The 22,645-nt window shown below is 43.6% G+C and overlaps 1 protein-coding gene across 3 annotated transcripts in view; it reads left to right on the plus strand.

The window, feature by feature from the left end:
- The window catches only part of LOC121551695 (formin-like protein 2), a 109,369-nt gene that overhangs the window by 68,445 nt on the left and 18,279 nt on the right, over window positions 1-22,645 (plus strand). The window contains exons 7-17 of one of the 3 annotated variants that reach the window (XM_045210069.1): window positions 7,818-7,926; window positions 9,781-9,857; window positions 11,603-11,696; window positions 13,642-13,716; window positions 14,379-14,489; window positions 17,042-17,191; window positions 17,466-17,567; window positions 17,842-18,163; window positions 18,644-18,781; window positions 21,943-22,067; window positions 22,232-22,434. In XM_045210069.1, the coding sequence (XP_045066004.1) occupies window positions 7,818-7,926; window positions 9,781-9,857; window positions 11,603-11,696; window positions 13,642-13,716; window positions 14,379-14,489; window positions 17,042-17,191; window positions 17,466-17,567; window positions 17,842-18,163; window positions 18,644-18,781; window positions 21,943-22,067; window positions 22,232-22,434 (1,506 nt within the window). The remainder of the gene's footprint in view (window positions 1-7,817; window positions 7,927-9,780; window positions 9,858-11,602; window positions 11,697-13,641; window positions 13,717-14,378; window positions 14,490-17,041; window positions 17,192-17,465; window positions 17,568-17,841; window positions 18,164-18,643; window positions 18,782-21,942; window positions 22,068-22,231; window positions 22,435-22,645) is intronic. The other 2 variants (XM_045210072.1, XM_045210071.1) reach the window with 2 other exon arrangements.

A 22,645-nucleotide genomic window follows, 5' to 3' on the forward strand; every position in this document is an offset into this window, starting at 1 on the left:
TGGTGCTGTCTGATAGTTCTAGATGCCTGCAGCACCCCCAAACCCCTCGCGCCCCCCACCTCCACCCCCCTTGCTCCCCTGCGTAACGCATTATGGCGGTGCTCAAAATCACATTTAGATCATTGTAGTTATAATTAAATTAAATAGAACGATGTTCTTATACCAACATGACAGGTTTTATTGAAAAGCACAAAATTGCCCGTTGTGGCTTCATCCCTGCTATAAATTTAAAAAATGAAAAAAAACATTTAGCCTAGAAGAACAAGTCTCCTACACAACTTCAAAATACAATATTTGTGTAATGTAATTTGCCAACGACCTGTCCTATAGGCTGTTTGTATGAAAATTGTAATTAATAAATAACAAAACACAGCTGTTTTCAAATATAATCGAGGCCTCGGCATGAACACCAGGGCCGGCCGGTCATGTAATTTGAACTTTTGTGGGGTTGTGACTCGTGTCATGTGTGATATACATGGCTTATTGATAACAACTCTGTTTCCTACTATAGGCAGTTGGCTGCCTAGTGATTGCAGCATTGTAATTGTCCGATGTGAAAAGTGGCAAAACATTTTCCTTTCCAAGCGCTAGTGAATAAGCTCAACTCAAATGCACCAATCTCCCATGATACACATCATTACTCTATATCATAGGTCACTAACAGGCGGACCGCGGTCCGGATCCGGACCCAGAAGCCGTCCCATACGGACCCGGACCAAAACAAAAGATTATGAATTAAAACCTGACGGGGCGCTTCTATTTTAATATGCACAGCTTTTGTAGTCTTTACGGTACTCGTTTTGTGAATGAGGAAACTCACCGACCAATTGCATGTGAGTTAAGCGATCCCACGTGATACCACTCAGCCAATGAAGTCTTTGCATTCCTGGCGGTAAACATTGGGACTCTACAGTGCAGACAGATGAGAGTTTTAGAGGCAAGTTACCAAGGAAAAGAAAGTCGGATTAAAAAGATAGCGATATATGTAGAAAACAAAGGGAGCGAAAACAGACGAATGAGACGGAGAAAGGGAACGAAACAGACGAGTGAGAAACAGACGAATGAGACGGAGAAAGGGAGAGATACAGACGAGTGTGCCGGAGAAAGCTGAGGAAAATACGAGTGAGACGGAGAAAGTTGACGAAAATATGAGTGAGACGGAGAAAGGGAGCGAAACAGACGAGTGAGGCAGAAAAAGGGTAACAGTTAGAGAAAATAAGGAACAAATGGCACTCTCCAAAAAAAGAAAAAGTGGACAATGAAAACAGAGCATTTAATCCAGAATGGACAGACTCCACCAGGATCCTGAGCAACACATTCACTGCCCAACAACGTGCTCTTGAGTGTTCCCTCAGAGTTTCTTGGATTTTGGGTAAACACAAAAAGCCATTTACAGATGGAGGGGTTGTCAAAGAATGCATGAGTGCAGTAGCTGAAACACTACTTGAGGGAAAACAAAAAATGAGCTTTGTGATAAAATAAACCAAATTCCCATGTCAGCATCATCTGCCACAAAGAAAAGTGAAATATTAACTCAGGATGTGCTAACCCAGCTAGATGAAGCCATGCATAAGGCACCATGTGTAGGCTTAGCTGTGGATGAGTCCACTGACATATGTGACAATGCTCAGCTGTTAGTGTTTGCCAGGTTTTTCAACACAGCCCAGAAAACATTCTGTGAAGACATGTTAGGTGTCACTCCCCTTCAGACCAGTACAAGAGGAGAGGATATCTACCTGGCCATTAAGGAGATGTTAACAAAAAGAGGAATAGAGCCAAAACAAGTGGTTTCAATAACCACAGATGGAGCCCCTTCTATGATAGGGAAAGAAAAAGGAGCTGTAGCAAGACTGAAAGGGGACAATCCTGAGCTTTTATCTTACCATTGCATCATTCATCATTCTGTCCTCTGTGCCTCCCTGTCAGATGAGCATGCTGAGGTGATGAATACAATGATGAAAATGATAAATTTTCTCAGGGCATCCTCTTCCTACCAGCATCGCATGCTTAGGGAATTCCTCAGAGAAGTTGATGCCAATGCTGATGATCTTTTGCTGCACAACAATGTGAGATGGCTCAGCAAAGGCAGGGTGCTAGAGCGCTTTTGGTCCATCAGGAGGGAATTAGCATCTTTTTTGGCAGAGCTAAGCAGTCAGAAGGCAACACAGTTTTCTCTCTTTTTAGAAAATGAGAAATGGATAGATAATGTGGCCTTTTTGGTTGACATCACGTCACATCTGAATGAACTGAATTTGAGGCTACAGGGCAAGGACAATTCAATTTGTGAACTGATGACAGCTGTTCGCTCCTTTCAGAGGAAACTTGAAGTGTTCAAGGAAGACCTGCAGGGAGACTGTGTACACTTCCCAGCAGTGCAGGAACAGGTTCAGGGACAGAGAGATTTGTCTTCTTTTGTTGATTTTATTGATAAGCTGATTGTAAACTTCAGCAACCGTTTTGACAGCTTCAGCTTTGGAGAGCAGCTCACCATGTTCATTCAGAACCCATTTCTGATCACAGATGTCAGGGGGTTCTCAAAGGAAGTCACACAGCACTTTAAATGGGTAAATGCTGGGTCTCTCCAGATGCAATTGGTTGATCTCCAAGCAGATGTGGCCCTGAAAGAGCAGTTTGTAAGAACTGACCCTTCCACTTTCTGGTTCCAAATGGTCCCTGAGACTGCTTTCCCGGGTCTGAGGAAAGTAGCCCTATACATCTTGACCATGTTTGGCTCCACATACAACTGCGAGGCAGCTTTCTCCACAATGAACATAATTAAAACTAAATATCGTTCCAGGCTCACCAATGAGCACCTTCACATGTGTATGAGAATGGCCCTGACTCCATTCAAGCCCAGGTTTAAAATTCTGGCAAGACAGGCTAAAGCTCAATTCTCTCACTGAGCAAAAACATGGTGGAGTGGGATATGAGGGGAAGAAAGTGATACTCTAAAACTGTTCAATTGTTAAGATCTGTTGAGATTTATTATTTGTAAAATTGGTTGAGACTGTTGAGTCAAGATGTGAAACAGAAAAGGGGAAATTCAAACTTTTCCTCCCTTTATATTATTTTTCTGAAGTTAAGCACTTTTTTTGAAAATGCACAATTTTCACATTTTATTTATTTTCTCTTATTTTGACATGCAGCCCTAGTTTTATTTAGTTAATTAATGAGAGCACATTGTACATATCTACAGTCATACATATATGTTCAGTAGGGCTGCCCCTCTTAGTCGATTAGTCGACTAATCGGTCGTTTTGGTCTTAGTCGACTAAGATTTCTTTAGTCGATAAGTCATTTTTTATGCTTATTCATGCTTAATTACTCATTTCCAAGTAACTTATGAGAACATTTCTGGTGAACACGAGAGTTCTTAAAGTGGTGCTTTTGCAGGATTAATTTCGGAGAAACTCAGTTTTACAGATGGTTAATTAACTACATTTATATTGCGCTTTTCTAGTCTTGCACAGCTCTGTCGATTAAATCAACTAATCGATTAGTCGACAAACTCATATAAGTGTTAGTCGACTAAGAATTTCTTTAGTCGAGGACAACCCTAATGTTCAGTTCTATGTTTCGTGATAATAAATATTGTCAACAAGTTTTTGAATTGTACTGAATTAATTTGATTAGACGGTCAGTTATTGATTACATTCAGAACTACTAGGCTACTTAAATATATATACCACTAAATTGTTAGACATTATGATCTTCTGGACCTTTGCTTCAAAACATTTTCTCTAACTGGACCTTTTTTAAATTTTGTTGAATAACCCTGCTCTATATCAATCCATTCCAAATCTTTATACTATACATGACACAGTGGCGGCATATGTTGATCTTGCCTAGGGCGGCAGCAGAACTGCCAGGACTTGGCCTGACCAACACAATCATTTGCCTCTAATTTACTTGCGTTTGCGGTGGACCTTGGCCTGCTCAAAGTCAGCTGCTGCTGTTGGGAAGTCAAAACTGTCCAACTCCTTGGAGCAGCTTGATGCACATCAGCCTCATTACTTTGTCCTTAAGAAGGCGTGATCATGAGGCTGTCTTTACTCTGTTTTGGAGAAAGAATCCCCTCTCGGCAGTCACACTGGAAACGGGGATAATCAACGCAATCTTCGCCAATGCTGCCCAGTCGGGGTACACTTAGATGAAGTCCCTTGTCAGGACATTGCGTCTTTAAAGTGAGTTAAAATAGAAACACACCCGACACTAATTTCCAAGCAGCTTGTGGATTTATTAGCCTATTAAGTATATTTGCCTTTGATGTTGGAGCACATGAACTGGTATTTCCATCAATGAATAAAAAGCATTATTTTGCAATGGATTTCTTTTTTCTCCCGGACAATTTGGCCAACAAATATTTTATTTATCGGCTTTTGAAAAAAATATCGGCCATTTACCGGCTACCAGAAACCCTAACACACACCCACCCACACACACACACACACACCCTACCTGCTTCCATACCAAGCTGTGGCCCAGTGTGTGAAGGGGAGGGAGGGGGGAGTTAGGCCTATTTGTCCTGCTGCTACTACCTCTATTGTGCTTACTGTAGAAATTTCATTTTGGTTCCCATTTAGAGCAAATGGCTGTTTGTACTGGCATTGTTTCTGCCCCCCTCTGTATATTGCTAGTGGTTCAATTAGTAACTGGCTATAAACCAAACCCTTCTGTACTTTGGATGTATAAGAAACAATTCTGTAATCTGTACTATCATTATTTAGTTACCTCCTAACAAAGACTGACAAGTCAAGGTAATTAACACTAGCGTTATTAGTATTTATTCATATTTCCAACATACAGAAACTTAGCCTCGTTTTAACAATTTCACCCCTTCCAAGTCAATCATTGTTGTCACTTTTCTGATGTCATATTAAGAATTCTATGTATTTTTCTTAAAACCTTACTGCACACTTGAAGGACACCAAGCTCTTTGAAATGCCCAAAGTGTTCTCAAGGACGATGGTATGTCTTCTGTTTTTCCCCAGAGCTCCCTAGAAATATTTAGGCTAGCCTACTGTAGTTTATGGTTGTGTTTGTCAATGTGTTGTTGTACTGTAGTGAGATGTGATTTAGAGTATATGTGTGTCCCAAATGGCACCCTATTCCCTATATCAGGGGTATTCAACTCTTACCCTACGAGGTCCGGAACCTACTGGTTATCTGTTCTACCTTAAATTAATTGCACACACCTGGTGTCCCAGGTCTAAATCAGTCCCTGTTTAGAGGGGAACAATGAAAAAATGCAGTGGAACTGGCTTTGAGGTCCAGAGTTGAGTTTGAAGGCCCTATATAGTGTACTACTTGGCCCTGGTCAAAAGTAGTACACTATACAAGGAATAGGCTGCCATTTGGGACTCAGCCTTAGACTAGGTAGCTGTAGTGTTGAAATAACATCCATGAAAACATAGCTCGAAGCCTTTGGGGAACTTTAATTGGGTGTAAGTTGGTACACCACTACCAGGCCTGTCAAAGCAAGCCTACCATGCCTACATTGCAACAGGGTGAATGACTGTCTCGTTTTACTCATAGTCATGTCATCACACATCATTTCATCTGTATGATTAAGAGACAATGTACTCTCAAGTCACTGAAAGCATCCCAAATGGCACCCTATTCCCTATGTAGTGCACTACATTTGACCAGAGCCCTGGTACAGTGAGGGAAAAAAGTATTTGATCCCCTGCTGATTTTGTACGTTTGCCCACTAACAAAGAAATGATCAGTCTATAATTTTAATGGTAGGTTTATTTGAACAGTGAGAGACAGACAGAATAACAACAAAAAAATCCAGAAAAACGCATGTCAAAAATGATTTGCATTTTAATGAGGGAAATACGTATTTGACCCCCTCTCAATCAGAAAGATTTCTGGCTCCCAGGTGTCTTTTATACAGGTAACTAGCTGAGATAATCTCAGTTTGTTACCTGTATAAAAGACACCTGTCCACAGAAGCAATCAATCAATCAGATTCCAAACTCTCCACCATGGCCAAGACCAAAGAGCTCTCCAAGACCTACACAAGGCTGGAATGGGCTACAAGACCATCGCCAAGCAGCTTGGTGAGAAGGTGACAACAGTTGGTGCGATTATTCGCAAATGGAAGAAACACAAAATAACTGTCAATCTCCCTCGGCCTGGGGCTTCATGCAAGATCTCACCTCGTGGAGTTGCAATGATCATGAGAACGGTGAGGAATCAGTCCAGAACTACACGGGGGGATCTTGTCAATGATCTCGAGGCAGCTGGGACCATAGTCACCAAGAAAACAATTGGTAACACACTACGCCGTGAAGGACTGAAATCCTGCAGCGCCCGCAAGGTCCCCCTGCTCAAGAAAGCACAAGAGGAGTGGAACAAATACCCTCCTGAGATGTGTGCAAACCTGGTGGCCAACTACAAGAAACGTCTGACCTCTGTGATTGCCAACAAAGGTTTTGCCACCAAGTACTAAGTCATGTTTTGCAGAGGGGTCAAATACTTATTTCCCTCATTAAAATGCAAATCAATTTATAACATTTTTGACATGCGTTTTTCTGGATTTTGTTGTTGTTATTCTGTCTCTCACTGTTCAAATAAACCTACCATTAAAATGATAGACTGATCATGTCTTTGTCCGTGGGCAAACGTACAAAATCAGCAGGGGATCAAATACTTTTTTCCCTCACTGTAAAAGATAGTGCACTATGTTCGGGATATAGATTCTTTCCCCAAAATGTGTTACTCTACCAATTGTTCCCGCTGCCTGGTCTCAGGCTGAAGGCTGGAGGTATTTTTGTGTAATGAGGGGAAAGAAGACAAAAGCTTAGTTCTTGAAGAACGCCGCCGTCGCCTGCTGCTGTGAGGCTGCGTGTGAGGCAGCGTTCCAATTCTGTCACCGTCTCGTGAAGCGAGCTCATTTATTTGAGGACACTTGTTTTTTTGCCACATGCACCTAAATAGAACAAAGTCACACGCACACACACACACACACACACGCACACACACACACACACACACACACACGCACGCACACACACACACACACACACACAAAGACAAACAAAGTTACGTATACACCCACATATTGTTTCGCTATTTTACATTTACTACACGCAGACGTCATAACTGGTTGCTCAATAGCTCACATTCATGTAATCAGTGAGAAGTGCCAGACCATGAAGACCAATCGTCGACTGTGGTTTACTAGATTGTTTAGACAACACATTTTTGCCAATGCCGTGACTGAAGACTGGCCCTAAGGCATCAGTGCTAACATAAATCAGTGTTTGTGTGCATCGGTAGCCTCAAGGAACCTTTTCCCAAAACCATGGCTAGTAGTTAGAGCCTTGTGACAGCGCTGAAAATATCTCAAGTTTTATGTCCCTGGCTGGACTGAGCTTCAGTAACACACACACACACATACATGCACGCACACACACACCCACACCCACTCTCAGCGGCCGGTGTGCTACTCAAGCACTCTCCTTTCATTGTGAGAAAGGTGTCAGCGGGAAAGGCTCCATCCACTCTTTGCCGTTTTATCTTCACAAAGCCGGCATGATCACCGCCATGCATGCAAATGACTTGCTGCCATTGTACTAGCTGTAAGTGATATCTTTGTGCGGGATAGTTCAATTAAAACAATCACACAGGCTCCCCTTTGCCCTCTGAGTAAGGCAGTAGATTACACAACTCTGTGTGTCCTTGTACCGAGTTTAATTTCTACAGTTCACAGATTACATCTGTTTTCTTGTTTACTGTGTGTCTTTGTTTGTATTGATTCAGACTAAAGGTGCTTACTGTGAAAACTCTCCTGTATCCGTATGTTTCAGTTGCAACACGTTGCCAAGCCAGAGAACTCTAAAGAACTCCCGACTGGTCTGTAAAAAGGACGACGTTCACGTCTGCATCATGTGCCTGCGAGCCATCATGAACTACCAGGTGAGTCTCTCTCTCCAGTCCCCATGCTAACCCAATACATAGAGTACCTCCTAAATGGCACCCTATACCCTATTTAGTGCACTACTTTTGACCAGGGCCCATAGTGCCCTGGTAAAAGGTAGTGCACTATAACATTGGGGCCCATAGAGCTCTCGTCATATGTAGTGCACTACAGTGCATTCGGAAAGTATTCAGACCCCTTGACTTTTTCCACATTTTGTTACGTTAGACTTATTCTAAAATTGATTAAATTACATTTTTTCCTCATCAATCTACACACACCCAATAATGACAAAGCGAAAACAGGTTTTTAGAATTTGTTGCTAATTTATTTAAAAAAAAACTGAAATACCTTATTTACGTAAGTATTCAGATCCTTTGCTATGAGACTCGAAATTGATCTCAGGTGCATCCTGTTTCCAATGATCATCCTTGAGATGTTTCTACAACTTGATTAGAGTCCACCTGTGGTAAATTCAATTGATTGGACATGATTTGGAAAGGCACACACCAGTCTATATTAGGTCCCACAGTTGACAGTGCATGTCAGAGCAAAAACCAAGCCATGAGGTCAAAGGAATTGTCCATAGAGCTCCGAGACAAGATTGTGTCGAGGCACAGATCTGGAGAAGGGTACCAAAAAATGTCTGCAGCATTGAAGGTCCCCAAGAACACAGTGGCCTCCATCATTCTTAAATGGAAGAAGCTTGGAACCACCAATACTAGCCGCCCGGCCAAACTGAGCAATCGGGGGAGAAGGGCCTTGGTCAGGGAAGTGACCAAGAACCCAATGGTCACTCTGACAGAACTCCAGAGTTCCTCTGTGGAGATGGGAGAACCTTCCAGAAGGACAACCATCTCTGCAGCACTCCACCAATCAGGCCTTTATGGTAGGCACCTAAAGGACTCTCAGTTGTAAATGAGAACTTGTTCTCAACTGGCTTACCTGGTTAAATAAAGGTGAAATAAAAATAAATAAATAAAAAAGACAATGAGAAACAAGATTCTCTGGTCTGATGAAACCAAGATTGAACTCTTTGGCCTGAATGCCAAGCATCATGTCTGTCATGTCTGGAGGAAACCTGGCACCATCCCTACAGTGAAGCATAGTGGTGGCAGCATCATGCTGGGGGGGATGTTTTTCAGCGGCACGGACTGGAAGACTGGTCAGGATCGAGGGAAAGATGAACGGAGCAAAGTACAGAGAGATCCTTGATGAAAACCTGCTCCAGAGCACTCAGGACCTCAGACTGGGGCGAAGGTTCACCTTCCAACAGGACAACGACCCTAAACACAGGAGTGGCTTCGGGACAAGTCTCTGAATGTCCTTGATTGGTCCAGCCAGAGCCTGGACTTGAACCCAATCAAACATCTCTTGAGAGACCTGAAAATAGCTGTGCAGCGACGCTCCCCATCCAACCTGACAGAGTTTGAGAGGATCTGCAGAGACAAATGGGATAAACTCCCCAAATACAGGTGTGCTAAGCTTGTAGCGTCATACCCAAGGGGTATTGTGTGTAGATTGATGAGGGGGAAAAAAAACAATTGAATCAATTTTAGAATAAGTCTGTAACATAACAAAATGTGGAAAAAGTCAAGCGGTCTGAATACTTTCCGAATGCACTGTATATAGGGTGCCATTTGGGACACAACCATAGATGGAGGGTTGAAGTATAGACACACACCCTCATCTATCCTCAGCCAAATAAATATGTCGTCTGCCATGTTTTCCGCGACAGATCATTTCTCAAGTTTCCCTTTATTATGTAAATGGAGTCACTCCCTGTTTATTAACGAGCTTTCTTTCTTTTTCTCTCCTTCTCTCTCTCGATCCATCTATTTTTGATGACCCAGTACGGCTTCAACATGGTGATGTCCCACCCGCATGCTGTGAATGAAATTGCACTAAGTCTCAACAATAAGAATCCCAGGTAAAATGGAAGCGTTGGGTTGGATGGGCCCACGGTGCCTGGTGCTAAACAGCTCCTCTGGGTGCTTATTTTTCAAGCGTCTCCGAGGAGTAGCGGTGATATAGGATCAGCTACCCCGTCCATATATCTAATCCCTGAGCCAACTAGGTGAAAAATCTGTCGGTGTGCCCTTGAGCAAGGCACTTAACCCTAATTGCTCCTGTAAATCGCTCTGGATTAGAGCGTCTGCTAAATAACAACAACAACAACAAAAAAATATCGTATTCATTATGATCTAAAAGGCTAAACTGATCGTAGATCAGCACTACAGGCCTACCTCCCCTTATGACTGCACCAGCTCTGTCAACTGCTAATAGAGCCAGTGCACATTCTCTTTCAACACCCTGTCCAAAGTGTGCGTAAAGCCAGTATCCAGTGCTAACTCATTCAGCAAGCCAACCAGCCATCTAGACATCCAGGGAGGCAGGCAGGCAGGTCAGGCAGGTAGGCAGGTCAGGCAGGTCAGGGACCACTGGCAGCTGCACAGAGCACCAGGCAACAGGAAGGGCCCTTTATTAAGGCGCCTGGCTTTTGTTTATTGAAGTGTGGGTGTGTGTGTGTGTGTGTGTGTGTGCTTGTTTGCATCCGCCTGCATCATAATATAATAATAATATAATATGCCATTTAGCAGACGCTTTTATCCAAAGCGACTTACAGTCATGCGTGCATACATTTTTGGCTGAGCTTGTGTTTCTGCGTAGCGTGTATGTCTTTGTGTTTGCATGCGTGAATAGAATAGAATAGAAAATAATAGAATACGTTTACTTTGAATGAATGAGCTAATGGTACAGGGTGTCATGTAAAAATCTTCCCAGTGTGAAATAGTTCCCAATCGTTCTGATTGTGTTGTGATTGTGACGTCATGTTGTAACATTTCTCACAGGAAAATGTTCCCAGTCAATAATTCCACGTGCATCTCTTTATCTGGATGGCTGATGTTTCTCTCCTGTAGCGCCTTTGCAATCGCAAAAAATCTCTCCTCACTTCAACCCTCAGCACTTTGACGCGCGTGTCCGGGTGTTTATATGCTGACCTCGCGCCTCAACAAGCTTCTGATTGGTCAGTGTCAATACTCCTGGCCACCATTGATTGACAGATGTGTGAAGCAAATGCGCGTGCCCACAGAACAGTTTTTCGAGGTCGAGGAAGGGTGTGAGAGAAACATCAGCCATCCAGATAAAGAGATGCACATGGAATTATTGAACTGGGAACATTTTCACACTGGGAGAAATTGTACAGCATGACGTCACAATAACAACACAATCAGAACGATTGGGAACTATTTCACGCTGGGAAGATTTTTACATGACACAGGGTACCACCTCATCACTCATAGGGATTACGGCTGAGGGATTCATTCTGCTCTGTATACCTTTCCTTTAATCCCCTGCATTAGACCAACAGACCTGCTTATCATATAATACTATTGAATTGACATGTTCGATCCAGCAACATGATCTGATAAGACAACGTTATGTAACCTTGGATGGCACCCTATTCCCTTCATACTGCACTACGTTTGGCCAGGGTCCATGGAGCTCTGGTTAAAAGTAGTGCACTAGAAAGGGAATAGGGTGCCATTTGGGACACAGCCCTAGTGGTAGAAAGGATGCGACCCCTTTTCGTTAGGCATCACTATGGGTTTGCATTGGCAGTGGCATCACACCAGGTTAACCGATCATTGTTTTCTTTTCCTGCTTTCCCAGAACCAAAGCTCTGGTGTTGGAGTTACTAGCCGCGGTGTGTCTCGTCAGGGGAGGACACGAAATCATCCTCTCTGCGTTCGACAACTTCAAGGAGGTATGGTGCGGGGGATGCGCAGACAAGAAGATAGCGCTATGCTATTATACTATGCTAAACAGTGTCATTTCATGTAGTTCACTTAGTGAGTCTTGTAGTAGAGGAATGTTCTCAACAGCAGACCCGAGGTTGGTCAATTCCTGTGGAGGATTGCATCTAGGAATGCAGCACTGCCTATATCAAAGGCTATAGACACGTTGCTCAGCATCTCTCAGCTGGAAAGGCAGTTCACTGACCTCTCAGGCCCACAGAGAAAACAGTTTGTTTGTGATTCAGCAGGCAATACAGCCTGATCAGGGGCCGTATGAACCTAGTTTCGCAGAGTAGGAGTGCTGATCCAGGATCAGGTCCCCCGTCCATGTAATCTTCAATCTTCAGTATGATCTAGAAGGGAAAACTGATCCAAGATCAGCACTACTCTGAGACACTTGATACATACATATGCCCCCTGACCCTGTGTGTCTGCATTTGTATGTGTAGAGTATTTGGGCTTCCGTAGAAAGGAGTGGGAGTAAGGTGGAGTCTGGAGTGGCCCTCTGTACAACAGTCCCATTCGCAGGCCGGCTCTGGAAAAATTGGGCTGACTGCAGTTAATGCAATATTTACACCCAGAATAAAATATTGAGCATTACTCTCTATTGTATTTCACTGTTATTAGAGGTGGACTAGCCAACTCTAAAGCTCAGAGCCGCTCCCCCATAAACAGAAGGTAGAGACATAGCCATGTGTGCCGCTGCACTATTAAAGTCAATGGATAGCGATCGACCCTTCACAATATATGTGGTTGAAACGGCAATGTTCCAAAAATAACTATTAGATTATCTTATTGGTCACATTGTACAATCGTTATTGGTTGGCAGTATGTGTCATATAAACTGTAATATAAAAACAGCGCTTTCTTTTTCTGCTTTTCTGTAGGGTTTTATGCTACAATACAACTGATATAAAACAAGTGTTATTTTGGCTTGCTTGAGTTGAGATGGTGCTCATTGCTCTCCCTCTATGGGGAAGCTTGTTGTTAGGGGGCTCTTGACTCCCCGCCCTGTGGGTTAGAGGGGGTTGTTTGGAGTGGGGGGCAGGGTGCAGGCTGGGGCACAGAGCATTGTGTGGAGGTCTGTGCATATGCACTCCTCTCTTCCCTCTCCTCCTCCTCCTCCTCCTTTCCTTGGCTCTTTATCTTTCCTCTGTCTGTCTGTCTCCCCTTCCATGCCTTAAAGCGATGTCTGAACTGCAGAGGTGCCTCCCTCTTCCCCCTACCACCCTCTCTCTCTCTTCTGTCTCTCTTCTCTCTCCCCCTCTCTCTCTCTCTCTCTCTCGCTCTCTCTCTCCCTCCTCTCTCTCTCTCTCTCTCTCTCTCTCTCAGTGCTGCATATATGGTAATCACAGAGGGGGAAAATAGGTTGTGAGTGTTACAAAGCCAGCCCTATGCCAGGGGAGGTTTCACCATGCCGGCGCTCTGCTTGATATTTTATCAGGGAAGGATTCAAGAGTGATGGGAGGGAGTGAGGAGACGGTACAGGGCTAGGTTTTATATAAGGCAGAGATTATGACGGAAACATTTCATTTCTCTTGCTAAGGTAATACATGCTGCATTGCAAATCCTGTAACACTTAACTTGAAGCATCCATGTATAATGCATTATGATGCAGTTATGATGCATTGTAAGACTTGTGATGAGCATTTACATGTAGGCTTTGACCCGCTTATAATGTCTTAAACATATTTAATGATTCAGACTCAATAGCAGCCAGTTTGAGACAACTGAAAAATGTTATGCATAGAGAGACATAACAGCCTTGTTATAATACGTTATTAAGGCTCATACATGCTTATAACAAGTCATAAAGCGTTATATCTGGATGCTCTAAGTACAGTGGTACATAAAGATTCATTTCATCACCTTTTGAGTCCATGACTAAAAGTGAATGATTGATTTTTCTTGCAGGTGTGTGCTGAGACACAGAGGTTCGAGAAGTTGATGGAACATTTCAAGGACATGGATAACAACATTGACTTTATGGTACACAACATTTCCACTGGACTAGCCATCGGTTGTTAGGTTACATCATATCCTGAAATCACATTTTATAACCAGACCCTGCCTGCCGTGTGTGCATGAGAGGCCAACCAGATGCCGTGTGTGTTTGAGTAGGCCTTGTGTGTCACAAGTCACAAGTCCGTTCTGAGCCATTTGGTAGAGTGCCATTCGTTTGACTCGAGCACGAAAGCAAACAGATTTGTCAGACAGGGCTGGCATCTCGCACCCAGTTGACTCCAAGTTCTTAAGGAAGTCCATTAAGACAGTATTAGCAGTGTGACAAGAATGCACTGATTCTGTGGCACTCCACTGGGTACATTTAACACTGAATGTGTGTCCCAAATGTCACCCTATTCCCTATGTGGTGCACTACTTTTGACCAGAGCCCAATGGGATTAGAGTGCTATTTGGGATGCCACCTGAAGTTAATTCCTTTATCTGCCCATTTAGCATGACGAATGCAGCCACATCATTTCCATACTCATGCTCATTTACACACTAAGACTTATTCCCAAATGGCACCCTACTCTCTTTATAGTACATGGAATAGTGTAATTTGGGATGCACACTATATTACATGGATGTTTCGGTATCAGTACAGTGAAATATCGCTGGATGGGTGTTGTGCTTGTTGGTCCCTATAGGTGGCATGTATGCAGTTCATCAACATCGTGGTCCACTCGGTAGAGGACATGAACTTCAGGGTTCACCTGCAGTACAACTTCACCAAGCTCTGTCTGGACGACTACCTGGATGTAAGTAGATGGACACCAGCCAGAGTTGGGGTCAATTAGGGCAGTGGCGGTCATGACATTTTGTCAGCCAGTTATTGTCATGCAAAAGACTGCCAGTCTCATGGCAATTGACCGTTAATTAACATGAACATGTTTAGCATCTCCAGGCCTCCACGCATACAAGCCATATGCACCATCACAATACATCCATTATTTATTTTAGTCCGGTCTAAAGAAACATTATGATATGAAGAAAATGTATTTCAGAAGAACAGAATATGAGTTGGCCTACTGTATGTTATCTGGCTATGCTCCATGCCATAGGCTGTAGGCTTGTTCATTTAGCTGACAAGATATGCTTACAAGTCCTGTGACATTATTTTATTTATATGGTTTTATAGTAAGAAGAATATAATTGAACTTAGCTGAATAAAATAGAAATGATATTTTTCCCATTATGGAGCGAGTGCACATATGAAGTGGCTATGTTGAGCATAAAAGTGATCATTTGAAACAGGTCCTATATGCTAGATTTAGAGTTATTTGGCAACTTTAGTTGTGAATGATACAAACCTTAGACTGTCTTAGAAATCTAAACATATAGCTTGCACTCTGTTCCTCGCCTCAGGCTGCACAGCTGTTCTCTCATCAAGTGATCATATTTTCACCCATCAGACTATTCTCAATTTAATCTGGTCTTTACTAATATGTAAAGTTAGTTTCGATTTAGAATTGGCCGTTATAAAATGGGCAGGAACCGGGTTCAGGGGAAAGGGAATAGCGAAAAGGGAGGGCGCGCGCTTTCCCACTGGTCCGTTTTGTAGGCTACTTCGGTTTTATAGCGGAAGATGTACTTAATATGAGCAGCTGAGAAATAAATATAAGAATACTTATTTAACTCCACGCATCAACCACTGTTTGAGGAGCATGCTCTCGCTGCTCAACAGGTGATATTCTGCCCAAACTCTGTATGCCTTGGGCTCTCCAACCTTGTTCCTGCATCTACCCAGTGCTTAATTTGGGAAACCAAGTGAAATATGTTCGGGAACATCGATAGTAACATGTTTTCGCAACAAAACATATTTCACTAAACTGTTGACAGCCCCTCTGCATGCTCGAGAAAGGAATAAAGGAGAGAGAGGAGGAGATGAAAATGCATGGTGGTGAGATATTCTGTATAGATAAAGGTCATGTGCCACCCAATTAATTATGAAAATATAAAATAAATCACATTACTAGGCTATTCAAAATCAAATACAAATTCACTAATTGTAGGCTAACTGTAAGCCGCCCTGCACAATCAATGAACCAACAGCATCGCCTAGGGCTATAGACGTTCTCTCCCAGACTCATGGATAGACATTTTGGAGCGTAGCATAAGGTAACCAGTCCATCCAGTATGCATAATAATACAGTCCACACTCAAAGGCGATTACTCAAATTTGTTTAATTTTGGAGTATAGGCTAGACCAATTATGTACCAAAGACGTCTTAAATCAGTTTTGTTTTATGTTTTTCTGCCATGTGTAATATGGGTAGGCTATGTATTGTGTAACGGCACAATCCTCATTTTAATTCAGGTTTTTCTTTCGGGCTTGTGCTCATAAACTTATGCATATGCATAAGCTCTAATATGCTGTTGAAGTTCTTTCTTCAAATTGATCATCACATGGTGAGTGAGGTGAGTTTTAAAAGTATGATAGGCCTACTGTTTTGATGATAAGTGTTTGATGTGATTTTCGATTGCATTTACATTGATGTCAGAGTGGTTAGAGGGACAATAGAGCCCTGAGTATCAGGCCATTAGGACCTGATGGTAGTTAGCAAGTTGGGTACTACCAAAGCATGTCCAGAGTACATAAAAGGAGATTACCATGACTCAACGGTTATGTGGAATTTTACTGCGGTCATGACTCATGACTGCCGGTGTGGCGGTAATACCGTAACCACAACAGCCCTCGAGTCAATTCCATTTCAAGTCAGTCAATTCAGGAAGTAAACAGAATTGCAATGTTTTTTTCTCACAGAGAAGCATTGAGGAGAATTGGAATTGGGAATTATTTTTACTTACTGAATTGACTGAATTGTGAAGGAATTGACCCCAAACCTGCTATATATCACAGGAAATATGTAGAGAAGCTAATAAAAACACGCACTTAGATAATCAGCTCAGACTCTGAAACAAGGTCAATACTCAGTTTTCCCTCTGTTTAGAAAGTGAGTTTATTCTATAGACCCTCGCCTTGACTGGAGAGGCTAAAATCCATCCTTGTCTTTGAGATGCGACCCTGTGTGCAATGCACTGGCCCAATCAGTCCCTTTCCCTCCTCAGACCTGTCTGTCTGTCTGCCTGTCTGTCTGTTTGTCTGTCTATCCATCCGACTGCCTGCATGTCTGTCTATCTGTCGTTCTGGATAAGAGTGTCTGCTAAATTATCTGCTAAATGTAAATCTAATGTAAATCTAATGTGTCTGTCTGTCTGTCTGTCTGTCTGTCTGTCTGTTGTGTGTGTGTGTGTGTGTGTGTGTGTGTGTGTGTGTGTGTGTGTGTGTGTGTGTGTGTGTGTGTGTGAGAAGCTGAAGCATACAGAGAGTGACAAGCTGCAGGTCCAGATCCAAGCTTACCTGGACAACGTATTTGACGTGGGCGCCCTGCTGGAGGACGCCGAGACCAAGAATGCCGCGCTGGAGCGCGTGGAGGAGCTGGAGGAGAACATGTCACATGTGAGAAGAAACGACACCACACACAGACTTACTGTCTCTATCTAATACACTCTGACTGACTCTCTACAGAAGACTCTTGCCACCCTACATGTTGACTTTTTGATAACTCACTGCACCCGTCCCTTCTATCTGAATCCTCAATCACTCGTTCAGTGACTTGACATCCATCCATTAATTCATTAGTTAATTAATTAATACATGAATTCACTACAAACACTCACTCTGTGTATACGTGTCATGTGATCTGACTGACCCTCGACCTTTGCCCACCCAGATGACGGAGAAGCTGCAGGACACGGAGAACGAGGCCATGTCCAAGATCGTGGAGCTGGAAAAACAGCTGATGACGCGCAACAAGGAGCTCGACTCCGTCCGGGTGAGACTTCAGACTACTCACTCTGCTCCCTCAATCAATAGGGGAGAGGAGTTAATAACGTTGACGGCATAATTCACTAGAGTGACAGTTTCTAGAAGAAATGTTTTCCTGACCAAGATGGACAAATCTTTAGTCATGTTGCTAGGATGCCAGTTGTCCATTCTACTTATTCTTTATGTAATTCTATGGCTGACGGACAGAGGTTGATAATCCTCTGATCTGCATGCAATACAGTAACATCTCTGTCTGTTCCCTGCCCCCCCCCCCCACCCAGGAGGTGTACAAGGACGCCAACTCGCAGGTTCACACACTGCGGCGGATGGTGAAGGAGAAGGACGAGGCCATCCAGAGGCAGTGCAACCTGGAGAAGAAGATCCACGAGCTGGAGAAGCAGGGCACCATCAAGATCCAGAAGAAGGGCGACGGGGACATCTCCATCCTACCCTCGCCGCCCGCCCCCGGGGGCCCACTGGTGGCCGGATTTAAGGGTGTACCAGGGGCCTATAACGGGGGTGCGGTCTGCCCGATGGGGTCGAATGGGATCCCGGGGATGCCTGCGCCACCCCCGCCCCCTCCTCCTCTCCCACCGCCTGTGCCTGAGACTGGTAGGTGGAATTCCGAGTTCAGACCAATCCCGGCTTAGCTTACTGTTTAATCACAGACGGTAGCTAAGCAGTCTGGACTGCTAGTTGCTAGTTTCACAACATGCCCTTAAATTTTTACTGTCCTATTTTCTTAAGTGGAATTTAAAGTACCGGTATGCCGTTAGGCCAAGCTGTTCCAGCTCTGGCATTTGAGTTGTAACAAAAACAGACACAGAGGCAGAGCTGGGGAAGCCAGCAGAGAGAGAGCGAGAGAGAGAAAGAGAGCAGAGCAGTCACATGAGAGGAGTTTGTACTCTGCTGATTGAGTCTCAATGGGAGTCAGCACTTGGCATGCTGTCATCTCAATTCCACGCTTACTTTCTCTCTCTTTCTCTCGCTCGCTCGTTCCCTCTCTGCTCCTGTTTGTTCATCCTCTTCTCTATTTCTCTCCCTCTATTCCAGTGCCAAATGGGTCATTGGCTGGCCATGCCGCTCCTCCTCCCCCGCCTCCCCCGCCTCCCCCCGGCCCTATGGAGGTGTCTGCCCCCCCGCCCCCGCCTCCACCCCCCATGGCCCCCCCGCTGCCCGGCTGTGGATCCCCCACCGTCATCTTCAACTCAGGGTTAGCAGGTAAGGTCATCCCACCCAGACGGCGCCCGTGTGTGAGACTGAATGCGTCTCAAATGGCACCCTATTCCCTTTGTAGTGGACGTGGATGAATCACACTGTACCAGACAATGAAAGATGGGTTTTCACAATACGCTTTTGTTCAATCACTTTGGTGCTATTTTCACAAGTATGTGGTGAATTTTCAAAACTCTTAATACAAAACTCCAAACTGGTAACACTTATTCAAAACCTTTTATTGTGCATACATTTTGGTTGGAGACATCTTTCACCACACAACCATTGATCCAAAAAATATGTTTACTGTGAAATACCATGATAAAAAATGTACCCATCAAAATGCCCATAATTTCTATCCAATGTCAAAGGTGAGATTATTGAAGACATTTTTGATGCAAAAATATATTGTTCAGATATAATTACAACATGGTGTACTGTATTAAAATGAAACAAATGAAATTAATGAAATAAACTAATTTTTGCAGCCACTAGTTTGCATCAAGCCTGTCTTGAGCATTTGGCCATAGGTTCTCATTGACATTGCAGCAAATGTCCTCATTGTTCATGCACCTGGAGAAAAACCTTTTGGCATGGCAAATCATTGCATGCCTCATCCATGGCCTGGAGGAGGGTGGCACACTCATGGGGATGGGGATCATGTGCAATGTGAAACGTATTTCTAGATGAAACACTGATTAAGTTTGATGAAAAAATTAGTATGTTTTTGTGTGTTGTACTTAGTCAATTTAAAATGTGCTTAGAGTTTTAAAACAACTGCCTTTTCGATGATCTGTTTTGAGTTTTACACTAAGCATTGTGAAAATGTACCACATACTTGTGGAAATTGCACACCATGTGCTTTCCAATGCTTCGAAATTCACAATCTTAATCTACACTATGTTGCCTCATCAACTGAGCTGTGTGTGTGTGTGTGTGTGTGTGTGTGTGTGTGTGTGTGTGTGTGTGCGTGTGTGCGTCAGACTGACAGTAGCAGAACAGGAGCCAAGCCTCCTGAGATCCTCTAGGCCTTTTGAACCCTGCTGATAACTACAGTATCAGTGTGTCTGATGTTGGTTACTCACCGCTATTTCAAGCTGCTTGACTTCCTGGATATCAGGGCGTGGATAGCATGGGTGACTCAGAGCGGATGTGACAGCTAGTCAGGCCTCTTCTGACTCACTGACTGGCCTCCCCCTTAACCTATCATTGTGTGTCACTGGGTCTGTATACACTGCAGACTTTGACCAGTTGAGACAAAGATGCAATGTGACACAAGATCATTCCAAAATTTGACCTTTCACCTTGAATATGTCTCTTGATCTGAAGCATTAATTCAGTATATGACAGCACTAGCAGTAGTACACTTTCAACTGTAAAGCTTGTTTTGTCCACGTTTATTATTATTGTCTATTATGATTTATTATCTTACTAATGTCTCTCTCTTTAAAATGGATGCACAACATTATTTTGTTATTAATGATTTCTCTGGTTGTTTTTCTCTCTACCTTCTTTTCTGCTAACCAGAGGGACCAATCAAACTGTTCTGTAGGTTTTTTCTGTCATGTGGTTGTGTTTTCACTGTTCCTCGTCTCCCAAGTAATTGGAAATTGTATTTTTTGTTGTAACCGCAAACGTGAAGACAAGACACACATGCGCACACACACACACACACACACACACACACACACACACACACACACACACACACACACACACACGGAAGAATGTCCACATAGAGATGGCCCTTTATGCTCTATGATTCTTTCAGTCTAACCAAGCATGAAACTCTTTTTTTCATGCATTCTCTTTGAATTCTCTTACGACTGTTTGCAAACTCCCCAAAAATATTCATAATTCTTCACTGCTGTACTGTAAAAGGCTCGAGCACACCAAAATATGAAACCACAGTCTATCCACAAAACATGAACCACAGGACATTGACTCCTAGTTGGAGTCGTTTGTCATCATTATCGGATCCTGAAATGCTGGGGTCCTTAGCCTGTTAAATATAATGGGATGAGACAAAATACTGTACAATGTGTCTTACTTAGTCTTGACCGATGGGAAAGCACTGAAAATGCCATATTTCCAACTCCTGCATGGTCTCCATACTGTACTCTACCTTGTGTGTGTGTGTTTTATTGTGATGTCTGGAAGTGTCTGTTGTTGCATGTTGAAACACATTGACGTGCTGCTGCAGGTAGGCTGGTGATGCTAGTAAGATAGGAGAGTGTTGTGCAAGCCTGGAATGCCCTGGTTGTCACACTCTCCAATCCTGATCCTTATCGCTCTGCTCCACCGCCAGCGGTACCTCTGTCTGTCTGTGTGCTACTCATGTGGCAACACGAGAGGTTACCCGGGGAGAGGCAGTCAATCTGGGCTTATATACTCAGTATGGCCATAATCCTTGTCTATATAAACACAATCTGCTGCTGTGGCATGGATGACAACCGTAGCCATATGCACATTCAATATCGTAGCTAACTCAATTTGGTGTCCCCCAAGGCACTATTCTGGGCCTGCTTCTGAATTGGATGTCTTGGTTAAATAAAGGTTAAATCAATAAACTGTAGTGGCTATGGCTAGCAGTAAAGAGCTAGCCAGAGCCCATCATGCCCTGCTATAGAAGCGGCTGTAGAGCACATCTCCAGTTCTCTCAGGTGTGACTTAACATGAGACAAACGGCCAGTCTCAGCCTATTTATCTATCTACGGAGGGAGGCATCTCCATGTGTGTCACTACCACCAGTCACTGATAAGACTGTGTGTGTCCCACATGGCACCCTTATTCCCTATTTAGTGCACATTATTTCCTATATAGTGTAGTGGAGGCTGCTGAGGGGAGGACGGCTCATAGTAATGGCTGGAATGGAGTCAATGGAATGGTATCAACCACATGGAAACCACATGTTTGAAACCATTCCATTGACTCCATTCCAGCCATTATTATGAGCCTCCTCCCCTCACCAGCCTCCACTGATATAGTGCACTTCTTTTGTAGTACTAAAAGTAGTGAACTACATAGTGAATAGGGTGCCATTTGGGATGCATGCAGCCTATGTCTATCCCCCATCACACGACTTGTGCACTGTGTGTTTGTGAGAGCGATGATAGAGATAGGTAGATGGTGTACTTGCTGACTTATTCCTCTGTGTTCCGGTGTAGCCGTGAAGATTAAGAAGCCTATCAAGACCAAGTTCCGTTTGCCGGTGTTGAACTGGGTGGCACTGAAGCCCAACCAAATCAACGGCACTGTGTTCAACGAGATCGACGACGAGAGGATACTGGAGGTAGGGAACCATCCACTCACCCCCACAGATATGCACTTCACACTTTGACCTTCTATAAAAGCTATGTTGGTCTACTGTACTTCAAACAACATGTAGGCTACTCACCACAGGGCAGGTTGCTTAGGATTCAAACCTTCTCACTTGAAGTGTGTTTTCAACCTCAGGACCTGAACGTGGATGACTTTGAGGAGATGTTCAAGACGAAAGCCCAGGGCCCGGCCATCGACTTGACAATGAGCAAGACCAAGGTCATCCAGAAGGGTCCCAACAAGGTGGCGCTGCTGGACGCCAACCGGGCCAAGAACATGGCCATCACCCTGAGGAAAGTGGGCAAGGCCCCCGAGGAGATCTGCAAGGCCATTCAGCTGTAAGACGTCAAGGACTCCTCCTACACTACACAACCTAGTGGTCTTCTTAATCTACAGTACTAGTCAAAAGTTTGAACACACCTACTCATTCAAGGGTTTTTCTTTATTTGTACTATTTTCTACATTGTAGAATAATAGTGAAGACATCAAAACTATGAAATAACACATATGGAATCATGTAGTAATCAAAAAAGTGTTAAACAATTTTTG

The sequence above is a fragment of the Coregonus clupeaformis genome, chromosome 4, assembly GCF_020615455.1.
Source record: "Coregonus clupeaformis isolate EN_2021a chromosome 4, ASM2061545v1, whole genome shotgun sequence".
NCBI classification, from domain to species: domain Eukaryota; kingdom Metazoa; phylum Chordata; class Actinopteri; order Salmoniformes; family Salmonidae; genus Coregonus; species Coregonus clupeaformis.